The 12,201-nt window shown below is 53.4% G+C and overlaps 1 protein-coding gene across 1 annotated transcript in view; it reads right to left on the minus strand.

The window, feature by feature from the left end:
- RXRA (retinoid X receptor alpha) overlaps positions 1-12,201 on the minus strand; it is a 102,900-nt gene that overhangs the window by 18,043 nt on the left and 72,656 nt on the right. The window contains exons 3-4 of the mRNA XM_056504860.1: positions 10,067-10,217; positions 9,181-9,360 (exon numbers count right to left, since the gene is read on the minus strand). Coding sequence (XP_056360835.1) covers positions 9,181-9,360; positions 10,067-10,217 — 331 coding nt within the window. The remainder of the gene's footprint in view (positions 1-9,180; positions 9,361-10,066; positions 10,218-12,201) is intronic.

Genomic DNA, 12,201 nt, shown 5'->3' on the forward strand with positions numbered 1-12,201 from the left:
CCAGGAAATTGAGCCACAGGCTAAAGGAGCCCTCTCTGGCTGTTGATCCCATTAACCCAGCTCCTGGGGCTGATTCCCAGTGCTCCCCCTCCCTTCCCTCAGTGTTGCTGTTTGCTCAGACAGAGCTCAGACTCTTCCATGTGAAAGCTGCTGTGCAAAAAGGCAGAAGATTCCTTTCTGCAAACTCCTCTGAGCTGCAGAGGCTCCCCAGGCCACCAACACTGTCTGCTGGGCTGCCAGAGCCAGGTAAAATTCACATTTTGTCGTGGATTTTGTCCATCTGGTGTGGATTCTTCTTTTTCAAGCCATGATAAAACTCTGCTTTAATTTCACCCCTCCAACCCCACTCCTGCTTCTGCAGGGAAGTTTTTGCTTAATGCCAGCCCTTCTTCAGCAGCACAGATGCACCAAGATTCCTCTGGGCACGTTAGAGGAGATGAAACACCTACTAAATAACACAAGAGCCTGAGAGAAAAGCAAACCCTCAACAAATGGGACCTTATCAAAAGAATTAAATGCCAAAGTGCTGCTGGAGACTGACAGCAGCTCTCAAGGATGAAGGAGCAAAGCTGGGATCACTGGGGTCACTCCACCGTGGTGTTACCCCAAAAACTCATCCTGAGGCCGGACACTGGGATTGTGGCAGAGGTCTGGGCACACAGGGGCTCCTTCCAGCCTCAGTCTGCAGATCTCAGCCTCAGCAGGGCCACATTCCTGCCTGAGAGTCAGTCAGACACACTCAGGGGTTCAGGATCTCACAGGGACATGGACAGCACCTGAGATCAGGCTGAGCCCAGCTGACACAACATGGGCAGAGACCAGACACCTACAGAGCTCCTTCTATTGATGTGAGCTGGGAGATCAACCAGTGCTGCAGCAGAGGGTGGTGCTGCAGCTCCTGCAGAGCTGGGCAGGGCACACTGACCCAGCCCAGCTCAGCCCCAGCCCAGCTGGCACCGGGCACAGCAGATGGCACAGCCCAGCCAGAGCACAGAAACCCAGCCCCAGCCAGGGAGTGCTGGCTGCTCTGCTGCACCCCTGCTGCCAGCCCAGGGAGCCTCTAATGGCAGGGCCCTGTCCATCCATCATCCATCCATCATCCATCCATCCATCCATCCATCAATCATCCATCCATCCATCATCCATCCATCATCCATCCATCATCCATCCATCCATCCATCCATCAATCATCCATCCATCCATCATCCATCCATCCATCATCCATCATCCATCCATCATCCATCCATCCATCATCCATCCATCCATCATCCATCATCCATCCATCCATCATCCATCCATCATCCATCCATCCATCCATCATCCATCATCCATCCATCCATCATCCATCCATCCATCATCCATCATCCATCATCCATCATCCATCCATCATCCATCCATCATCCATCATCCATCATCCATCCATCATCCATCCATCATCCATCCATCCATCCATCATCCATCATCCATCCATCCATCATCCATCCATCCATCATCCATCATCCATCATCCATCATCCATCCATCATCCATCCATCATCCATCATCCATCATCCATCCATCATCCATCCATCCATCATCCATCCATCAACCATCCATCCATCATCCATCCATCCATCATCCATCCATCATCCATCCATCATCCATCCATCCATCATCCATCCATCCATCCATCCATCCATCCATCCATCCATCCATCCATCATCCATCATCCATCCATCATCCATCCATCCATCATCCATCATCCATCCATCCATCATCCATCCATCATCCATCCATCCATCATCCATCCATCATCCATCCATCATCCATCCATCATCCATCCATCCATCATCCATCCATCCATCATCCATCCATCATCCATCCATCCATCCATCCATCCATCCATCCATCCATCCATCATCCATCCATCATCCATCCATCATCCATCCATCCATCCATCCATCCATCCATCCATCCATCCATCCATCATCCATCATCCATCCATCCATCATCCATCCATCCATCATCCATCCATCCATCCATCCATCCATCCATCATCCATCCATCATCCATCCATCATCCATCCATCCATCATCCATCCATCATCCATCCATCCATCCATCCATCCATCCATCCATCCATCATCCATCCATCCATCCATCATCCATCCATCCATCATCCATCCATCCATCCATCCATCCATCCATCCATCCATCCATCCATCATCCATCCATCATCCATCCATCATCCATCCATCCATCATCCATCCATCATCCATCCATCCATCATCCATCCATCCATCATCCATCATCCATCCATCATCCATCCATCCATCATCCATCCATCCATCCATCCATCCATCATCCATCCATCCATCATCCATCCATCATCCATCCATCCATCATCCATCCATCCATCATCCATCCATCATCCATCCATCCATCATCCATCCATCATCCATCCATCCATCCATCATCCATCATCCATCCATCCATCCATCCCTCCCTTCCTCCATCCAGTCACGTTTTTAGGACACTCCTCTCATCCCCAATCTCCACAGGCATCAGCCAATGGGAAATTCTGCATTTCCTGCCACCAGCATTTCCCTGACAAGCTGCTGAGGACCTGACAAGCTGCTGCTCCTCCTTAGCAGAGGTGCTGAGGGACATGTCACCATCCCAGGAAAAAATGGGGACTGTGGTCCTTGAGGTGAAGGAAAAAACCAGCACACAGAACAGAGGGAAGGAGAGAAGGACAAGTGGGTTTTCACCCATGGAATCTGGGAAAATCCCCAGCAGGGAGCAGACCCCTGACCTGGGACCTCATCCCTGCAGTCCACTCCCCACTCCCACTGGGGATCAGTCAAATAAACTAATAAACTTTGGAGATGACAGAAATTCATTTTGGGATGGATCTAGCCTGGGAACTGCATTTCTTTGTGGGTTTGGTAATGACCTTGCTCTGCTCAGCTTCCCAACAAGGCTGATGCTGCTGCTCCTGAGGGTGGCACAGCTGATGGACAGTGTGGTCTATCCTCCCCAAGTGCAGAGTGAGGCAGGAATCTGCCTTGCTGCATCCCATAAATCTCCTGCAGGGCTGAGCCCTCCCCTCCGTGCTGATGGCTGTGCCAGTGCTTCTACTTCTCTTCAAGGAGCCTGGGATGGATGAGAGCTTTTCCAGGCTGGTTTTCTGAACATAAGGGAAGCATTTGAACCCTGCAATCCACTTGAGGAGGGAAGAGATGCAGTCTGAGAGCTCGGAGAGGCAGCCCCACCTCCTGCAGCTATGTCTGAGCCAGCCTGTGTTTTCCGTGGCACCTGATGAACAGCCCCTCCTGTTATTCTGCCTGATTTGGTCTGTGCTTGCCTCAGGCCAGTTGCTGTCATGTTTCATCTGGAGCTTCTCCAGCCCATCTGCACCTCCCCAGGCCATGGTACAGCAAGACATGGAGCCCCATGTGTCCAAGCCACTCCTTGGTGACCTCTCGTGTCCCTAAAACCCAAAATGTCTCGTCCTGTGGATTGCAGATGAGCCTCAGCTCCCCAAGCCTGAGGGCTGATGTGCCAAAATCCATCCTCTGCAGGTGTCCACATCACACTGGACACCTTGGCTTTGCTCAGCATCTGGTGGCTAAAAAAGCAGGTTTGAGTCCAGGGCAAAGTGCCACCCAGCCCAGCTCTGGTGGCCACGCTCAGGGGCACTGCACTTCTGTGCCAAAGCAGAGTGGAGGGGAGGAGAGGCCAAAGGAAATTATTTTCCACAGGGCAATGGTGTTTCTGAGAGCAGCACAGGTTGGTTTGTTTGCTGGGACACACCAGCAGCTCACCCAGAGCTTTTTGGGATGAAAACCCCTCCCTCCAGGAGCAGCAGGGTGGGGGCTGGCACTTCCATGGAGAAAGGATAACTCACTGCCCAAAAAAATGAGTTTTTCTCAGGGAAACAGAGCCAGCATCCTGAGGGCACAGGGGAAGGCAGCAAAGCTCAGCCCAGAGAGCCCCAAACCTGCTCAGTTTTAGTTTTCCCCATCTGCAGGTGGGTGGGTGGTTATTTATGAGGTGCTGGCTGGGGGTTATTGGGGATTTCCATTTCTCTCACTGGGATTTACTGGGCTCTGCTGCCTCTCATGAAGCCACATCTTTGCTGTGGATCATCATCATCTTGAAGCATTTATGCCCCAGGTACCTGTTTATATCCAAAATGCCAAGACAGCTGAGAAAACGAATTCAGACAGTGTTTCTTCTGCTTTGCTTTCGTGTGTCACCTTTTTTTCCTTTTTCAGAGGTGCAGCTTTCTGCTACTGTAAACAACCTCAAAAGCTGTGACACATGAAGTAAATGTGTTTTGTTTTTTTTTTTCCTCCAACGTTTTCAACTGAACTCTGTAATTTTTTTAAGGGATGCAAAATACCACTGTGATAATTAAAAAGTGTAACTTGAGAGTGTTAAAAAGTGGATTGAAACCTTTGCATGCAGTTAGCTCACAAGAGGAACAGCTCTGGAAAACAACAGCAAAAAATCTCTAGCTCACTTCACTCTCTGGACACTGAAGTATAAACAAACAGCAACAAAAGGAGAGAAAACCATAAGCCAAACCCATTTTCTCAACCTAAGAGCATCCTTAAAAACAACAAAAAAAAAAACAAACCCAGCATCATTTAACCAGCTGGTTTAAAGAGCAGCACTTTAAAAGGATATAAGAAACAAGCTCATTAAGCTGGAAGACATTTTCCATTCCAAAATTACTCCTAAAAATAACTGTGCTCTTGAACTCTGCCCCTTCACCAGGCTGGGGCCACTTGCCTGCTTTCACATTCACTCTGACAGTGCACTGGAAACCTGAATTGCTGCTCTTTCTCCCAGATTCCTCGTGCTCTGAGGGATGGCCCAGGAGCTGGGATGGCCCAGACTCCAGGGGGATGCAGAGCCATGGCACAAGTCACTCCAGGTGGGAACCTCCAGTCCCTCTGCACTAAGGGAGGCAGCAGCTCCCTGGAGGCTGGGAAGGTCTCCAGGCTGTGGAGATGCTGCAAGTCCAACCCTTCCCAGGCTGAACCCCTCAGCTTGGCAAGTGGGAGGGGGAAAACCAACCCACGAACACAGGAGAGGAAGAATGAACTCAGGCTGTGGAGTTTACCAAAGTCCTGAAGTCAGAGAGCAAGTGTGCAGCTGGACAGATGTCCTGCATGCTCCAAACCTCAGCAGGCTGGACCTGCACCTGGATTTAGGAGCAGCTTTGGGATCAGCCAGGCAGCCTGAGCTGCAGGTGCTGCAGGAGAGCAGCTCTCTGCCCTCCAGATGGGCTCAGGGCTGCAGCAGCATCCACTCCACCCAGCTGCCACCAAGCCAGCCTGCAGCCTGCCACGTGCAAGCCCTGCTCCAAGCTGGGCAGCCCAGCAGCTCCTGCCTGCCTCTCCCAAGGAGCCCTCACATCCAGGGGAAGGCTCTGGGAGCTGCTTCCCAAGGCTGCTCCCTGTGAGGCAGCCAAGGGAGCCTGGGAAAGGGCTCCACACTGGTATTTCCTGCTCCCTGTGCGACCCCGAGGGCTGCCAGAACTGCTGGGGCAGCACTCATCCCATCCCATCCCATCCCATCCCATCCCATCCCATCCCATCCCATCCCATCCCATCCCATCCCATCCCATCCCATCCCATCCCATCCCATCCCATCCCATCCCATCTCACAGGACAGTCCCAGCTGCACCACGCCCTTGTCACCTCTGCTGTCACCTCTGCTGTCACCCCCTGCCACACAGGACCCCCCATCCAAAGCCCCTGGTGTTTGCTCCCAGCTCTTCACAAGACCTCTGCCTGCCTGATTCCAAGGCAGTTTCCTCTTTTTCCCTCTGGAACCCAGGGCTGCTGATGCACAGACACCTCAGACCCCAGTGAGGAACAGATCCAGCAGGATCTGAGCTCTCCTGGATGCAAACAGCCACCCCCACAATAACAACCCCTGCATTAGTCAAGATCCTTGATGGTAATCTTAATTTTGTTGACTCTCCGGTATTTAGAGGGAGACAGAGTGCAAAAAACCCAAGGCTTACACTGCTGGCAGAAATTCATAGGGGAAAAGAACGTTCCCAGTTGCTAATTTATTATGGCTGCAGTGTCTCAGAGAGAGTGAGGCTCATCCCAGGAACACTGGGATCTCCCTGACGTGTTTCCAGCAGGGAGCAGCCACAAGAGATGCACACAGCAGGAGGAATCCTCTGCTCCTGCAGCCTTCCCCCACTCCAAGGCAAGGTCTGTAGGATCCCTGCGCCCAGCTGCTGCCTCTGCCCTGGCTGGGCACAAGTTCCACCCCTCTGGGTCTGCTCTTGGCATGTTCACCTGGAGCCCCCTCAGCTGCTGGGATCAAACCCTTCCAAACCTCCAACAGGTTGGTTTTACTTCTCTAACCCAACTTCTCACCCAACAACCCCTTTTGTTTTACCCTCTTTAAACTGAGCACAACCTTGGCCCTCACTCCTCCTGCCAGCATCACCCTGAGGTCTCAGCATTGCTCCCCAGCCCAGCCCTGCCTCTCACCACAGCTCCAGAACTCATTTTAGAGATTTTTGCTGTGCTTCCACCACACCCCAGTACCTCAGGGCAACAGGAGAGATAATTCCCAGCAGCAATCTGTAAATTAGGTCTCCAGAGCAGGATGGTTTTTAGGGAAATGAGGCCCATAACCCAGGCTCTGCTACTTAAAAGATACAAGAGCTGATGCTAGAGGATAAAAAGGCAGCTATGTTGTGAGTATCTAGGCAAAAGGAATTAGCAATGCAGGATTTAGCCCAAAACTCTTCCCCAAAATAGAGGTGGGAGCAGGAGTGGTGTAAGGACAATTCCAGTCAGCTGGGATGGGTGCAGTGGGAAGAGACCCTTTGTTGATAAATCAGGTGGGTATCACATGGGAAACTCAAGAGCTGCTCAGAAAGAGCTCAGCAAGATCCAACTCCTGACTTCCAGCTTTAGGACAACTGAGAAATTTCTGTGAGACACTGAATTTTCAGGTTTATAACAAGAGACAGGGGAGCTATTCCAGCTTTCCCTACGTGGAGATTATGCCCAAATCATCTGATGCTGACTGTCAAACCAGCAGTTCCTGCCCTCCCCAGCACTGCCCTCACCAGATCCATCAGCACTGCCTGAGCACACTCCTGCAGCCACCAGGATCCCATCTGTCACACTTTTAAATAATTGTCTGATCATTACGAATCCATTTGCTATTCACTGTGATAATGTTAATCAAGATGAATTAACAGAGTCCTCACACTGTACGTGCTCCCTGGGGACTTCCAGCACCATTTAGAAATTAATTAATGGACCCGTAATTTTTAGTGGTGCTGCCCATGCAATCACAGCAGGCACAGAGCAGGTACCTGCTCACAGGGTGGCACTTCCAGCACTCCTGCTGCTCCTCCCAGCCCTGCACACCTCGTTCTGGGGGGCTGGGAGCTCACTGGGTCTGCAGCTGCCTGTGGAAGGCTCTGGATGCAGTGCCAGGGGAAGGGGATGCTCTGAACACACAGCAGAATTCTCACTTCTTTCTGGTCACCTGAGTCTGCCATGGCTCAGGTTTTGGATCAGATCTTCCTCATCCTGCTGCACATCTCCCATGGGATCCAGCATTCTGCACCCAGAGCAATGCCAGCCCCTGCTGCTGAATGCCTCAGCCTCTGCATCTAATGCTCTGCTGGGGCAGCAATGTTTGCTCTGAGCACTGAAGGGTTAAGCTCAGCAGGTCCCCTGGGTGCCCTGGCAATCCCCCCACACCTCCAGCACAGACAGCTGTGACACTTGGTGGCTTTGGTCCTCAGGTAACCCCACAAACCCAGCGTGGCAAGGTTTGCCCAACACTCAGAGCAGCTCCAGCACTGCCCCTTTAATCTGTGCTCCAGACAGGCCTAAGTGCTCTTCAAAGGCTCCCAGGCTGGAGCTGAGGGCCAGGGCCAGAGCAGGGCTGGCTTATCAGCCTGTCAGGGAGGCAAGTGTGGCTCTGCAGATGTAAGGGCAGAAAGCAGCACAGAACTGGGGTCACTCTCACGTCGTGTCTGCTAAAAGCCTGTTCTGCCAGCAGCTTGGAACAGACACAGTCAGCATTTCAGAAGATCATTTAAAAGAGGCACTGCCAGGGACGTTTAGATCCTAAATTTAAATTCCAGTAAGGGAAGAGCTGTCTTAAAGAGACCAAATTGCTTTTTCTTCCCAATCAGGGAAAAAATGCAGCATTGGTGAGAGCCTGGCACAGGATGCCCAGAGAAGCTGTGGCTGCCTCACTCCTGGAAGTGTCCAAGGCCAGGCTGGAGTGAAAATGTCCTTACCCATCACCTACACCCTGCTCTGGGACTCAGTGCTGCTCCAGAGGCTCCAGAGATCACAAAACTCTCTGGCTGTGGCACGAAACCAAAACACAAACGAGATTTTTTTCACCTTGGCAAGGTTGATGCCGCTTCTTGGCACCCACCAAGGTCTCTGCAGCACCCATGGGTGTCTTGGGTGCAATACAGGGTGTCCCCAGAAATGTGAATTCTGTCCCCATCTGTTAACCCAGCTGGGGCAGTGCCCCTGATCTCCTGGCACACATTCTCTGCTCATGGGCCATCTTTAAACCAGCTGGGCAATCATCTTTATCTTCCCACAGCCCATCCTCCCTCCAGGAGATATCTCCTGTTCATGGCCACTGAGTCCCAGGGCATGACTGATAAAATTCCATCATCCCATGGGAGATGCTCCAGCCAGGGGAGGAGCCAAGCCTTTCCTACCCAGATAAAAACTGAGATTTGGGACACCAAGGTACCTTCTTTCCACTGGATTCCAGAGGAAAACCAGACCTTTCCACATCATCCCTGGAGCTTCAGAGGAAACTGCACCTTCTCCAGGAGCACTGCTCCAGCTGAACCACATCTGCCCCTGCAGGAGGATGCAGCCACCATTGAATGGGACTGTGCCAACACCCTGACTGACTGACGGGTGTCAGCTTGGATTCTGACTCTGGCAGGGCTGGGATTGTTCTGTGTAATACTGCATTGCTATTTTAATTTTCCTAGTAAAGAACTGTTATTCCTAATTCCCATAACTTTGCCTGAGAGCCTCTTAATTTCAAAACTGTAATAATTCAGAGGGAGGGGGTTTACATTCTCCATTTCAAAGAGAAGCTTCTGCCTTTACTGGAGACACCTGCACTCCAAACAGGACCCGTGGGCAGGGCAGCCTCACCTTCTCTCTTCATGCCCATGGCCAGACACTTCTGGTAGCGGCAGTACTGGCAGCGGTTGCGCTGGCGCTTGTCGATCAGGCAGTCCTTGTTGTCCCGGCACGTGTAGGTCAGGTCCTTCCTCACCGTGCGCTTGAAGAACCCTTTGCAGCCCTCACAGCTGTAAACCCCGTAATGTTTACCTGTGGGAAGGGTAAAACTCGGGTTTAAAGGCGGCCCCAGCTTCTTTGGGTCACTCCCCGCTGCGTTTTGGGGGAGCAAAGAGAAATCTCCAAGAGGTTTCTTGGAGCGGGGGAGGCTGTGGCTTGGATTCCACAGCACATCTGTGGGTCACATCCTGCCTTACATCCAGGGAAAGGCCCTTTCTGGGCCATGCAGCGGGGCTGGGGCAGTGCAGCAGAGGAACAGGGTGTCCCCTGTACCCCTGGGAGCTCCCCAAAGCAGACCCAGCCTGCTCTGTACCCTGTTCCCACCCTCCACTTCCAGCCTGGGGCACAGGAAGGGTCCCAAAGGGCTCATAACCAGGCAAGCTTCTGGAGTCTTTAAGAGAAGCAGGAGGACAGAGGGAATTAGCACATCTTTATCTCCCAGGGGTGGAGAAACTCCATGTCAAGAGCATCTTTCCACGTGGCACTTTGTGACAGCACCAGTGCAGATCAAAGGATGGGGACAGGGAGGACACCCCTCTTGTCTGCCAGCAGGGTGAGGAGGTGACCCCACTGCTGAACAGGGACCTGGCCCCTCCTGGCTCAGCTCTTCACCCCTGCTCAGAGGCACAGGCAAGTGCTGTCCCACAGGAGAGCTGTGGCACTGCCAGGAGCCAATGCCAGCTCTGCCAGGGCACCCCCAGCCCCCTGCCCTGAGCCCCCGGGCAGGTGCCAGCCTCACCCGAAGATCTGTCCCCGCAGATGGCACATATGTGCTTGGTGAAGGAGGCCATCGTCCCTGAGGGGTGTGCTGGCACTTTGAGGACTCCGTTGAGCCCCAGGGGTGGCTTGATGTCTTCTGTGCTGGTGACGGAGTTCATGGGAGAGTTGAGCTGTGGAGGGACAAGCACAGGGCTCAGCTGGGGCTGGGGACACGGGGACACGGGGATATGGGGATATGGGACATGGGGACATGCGGACATGGGGACATGGGGACACGGGGATATGGGGATATAGGACATGGGGATATAGGGATAGGGGACATGGGGACATGGGGACATGGGTACACGGGGACACAAGGACACGAGGACACGAGGATATGGGGATTTGGGACATGGGGACACGGGGACACAGGGATATGGGGACATGGGGATATGGGGACATGGGACATGGGACATGGGGACATGGGGGCATGGGGACATGGGACATGGGGACATGGGACACAGGGCATGGGGACACGGGGGCATGAGGATATGAAGATATGGGACACAGAGACAAGGAGACAATGGGGACATGGGGACACATGGACATAGGGACATGGGTACACCAGGATATGTGACACAGGGACATGGGGACACAGGGACATGGGGATACATGTGGACATGTGACAAAGGGACATGAGGACACAGGGACATGGAGACACAGGGACAAGGAGACAACGGGGACATGGGGACACTGGGACATGGGGACACGGGGACATAGGGCATGGGGACACATGGACAAAGAGACATGGGGACACCAGGACATGTGACACAGGGACATGGGGACACAGGGACGTGGAACACAGGGACATGGGGATACATGTGGACATGTGACATGGGGACACAGGGACACAGGGACACGGGGCTGTGTCACTCAGACACAAAACAGGAGGGACCAGCACTGCTGATCCAAGAGGATTTGGGCACAGGAGCCCACCCAAGGCACAACACTCATCTGCCCTGGCACAGGGCCTGGGGTGGCTCTGAGCTGGCAGCAGGGTGACACAGGGGGCAGGACACGGCCCAGCACCGTGCAGAGCTGACCCTGCCCACCCAAGAAGGATGTTTTTCCATGGTTTAACTGGAAAGCAAGCTCCTCCTGTGCTGGCCCAGCACAGCCCCACAGCCCCACGGGGCACAGGGAAGGAGATGTGCAGTGCTGGCTCGTGGGAGAGCTCGGGCTGGAGCGAGCCCCTGCACGGATGATGAAGGCCAGGACACTCTTGTTTAGCTCTGCAATTTACAGATATCCCTTCAGCATTATCTCTCCAAAGGAAAGCTCCATGGCAAATAAACACACCCCAGATGCAGCAGGGCCTGGATTCCAGAGCTGGAGTGGGTGGGACACGTCCCTGCAGCTCCCAAATGTCTCTCCTTCCTTCCCTTGCCCCCAGCAGGCAGAGATTTGGGTGGCACTGGTGCTGGCACCATGGCACTGCTGTGGAGTGAAGGCTGAATCCCCCACTGGGCTGTCACACCCTGTGTGCAAAGGGAAACTGAGGCACAGGATGGACCCATCTTGGTAAGGGGACAAGCTCACCCCACCCAGGAGGGTCTGGGGGTGGTGGGGGACCTGGACTTGGCCAGCTGTGGACACAGCTGGCTGGGACCACCGTGGGTGTCCCCAGGGCAATCAGCCTGCCAGGGATTGTCACAGAGCCACCACCCTGCCAACTCCAATCCTGTGGATGCACAGGCTGTGCCTCACTTTGCTGCCTTCCTCTGCTCTAACAGAGATCCTCAGCAACTGCACTTGTCACAAATTAATTCAGGGAAATCCCAGGGCTTGTGATCTGTCAATTAGAGCAGCACAGCCGCTCCTCTGGCTTTCAAGTCTGCAGGCTGGTGGGGAATATTTGGCAGGCAGGTGACTGACAGCCACACAACAGAGCCAGGTAAAGCCACCCTGGAGAAATGGGATGGATCTGCCTCCCTGTGCCACCCTGCCTGTGCCAGCTGATGGATCAAAGGCAGCTGGGACCTGGTGCCACCCAGGGATGCACTCCTGTTTGACAGAGCACAGAGGGGAGGGAGGAGCAGCATCTCTTTTTGAGTCCCCCATGATCTCTGTGCTCTCCCGGGAGCAGGGGTTGCCAAGTCAGGGTGACCTGCCCCA

Source organism: Oenanthe melanoleuca, chromosome 17 (assembly GCF_029582105.1).
Source record: "Oenanthe melanoleuca isolate GR-GAL-2019-014 chromosome 17, OMel1.0, whole genome shotgun sequence".
NCBI lineage: Eukaryota > Metazoa > Chordata > Aves > Passeriformes > Muscicapidae > Oenanthe > Oenanthe melanoleuca.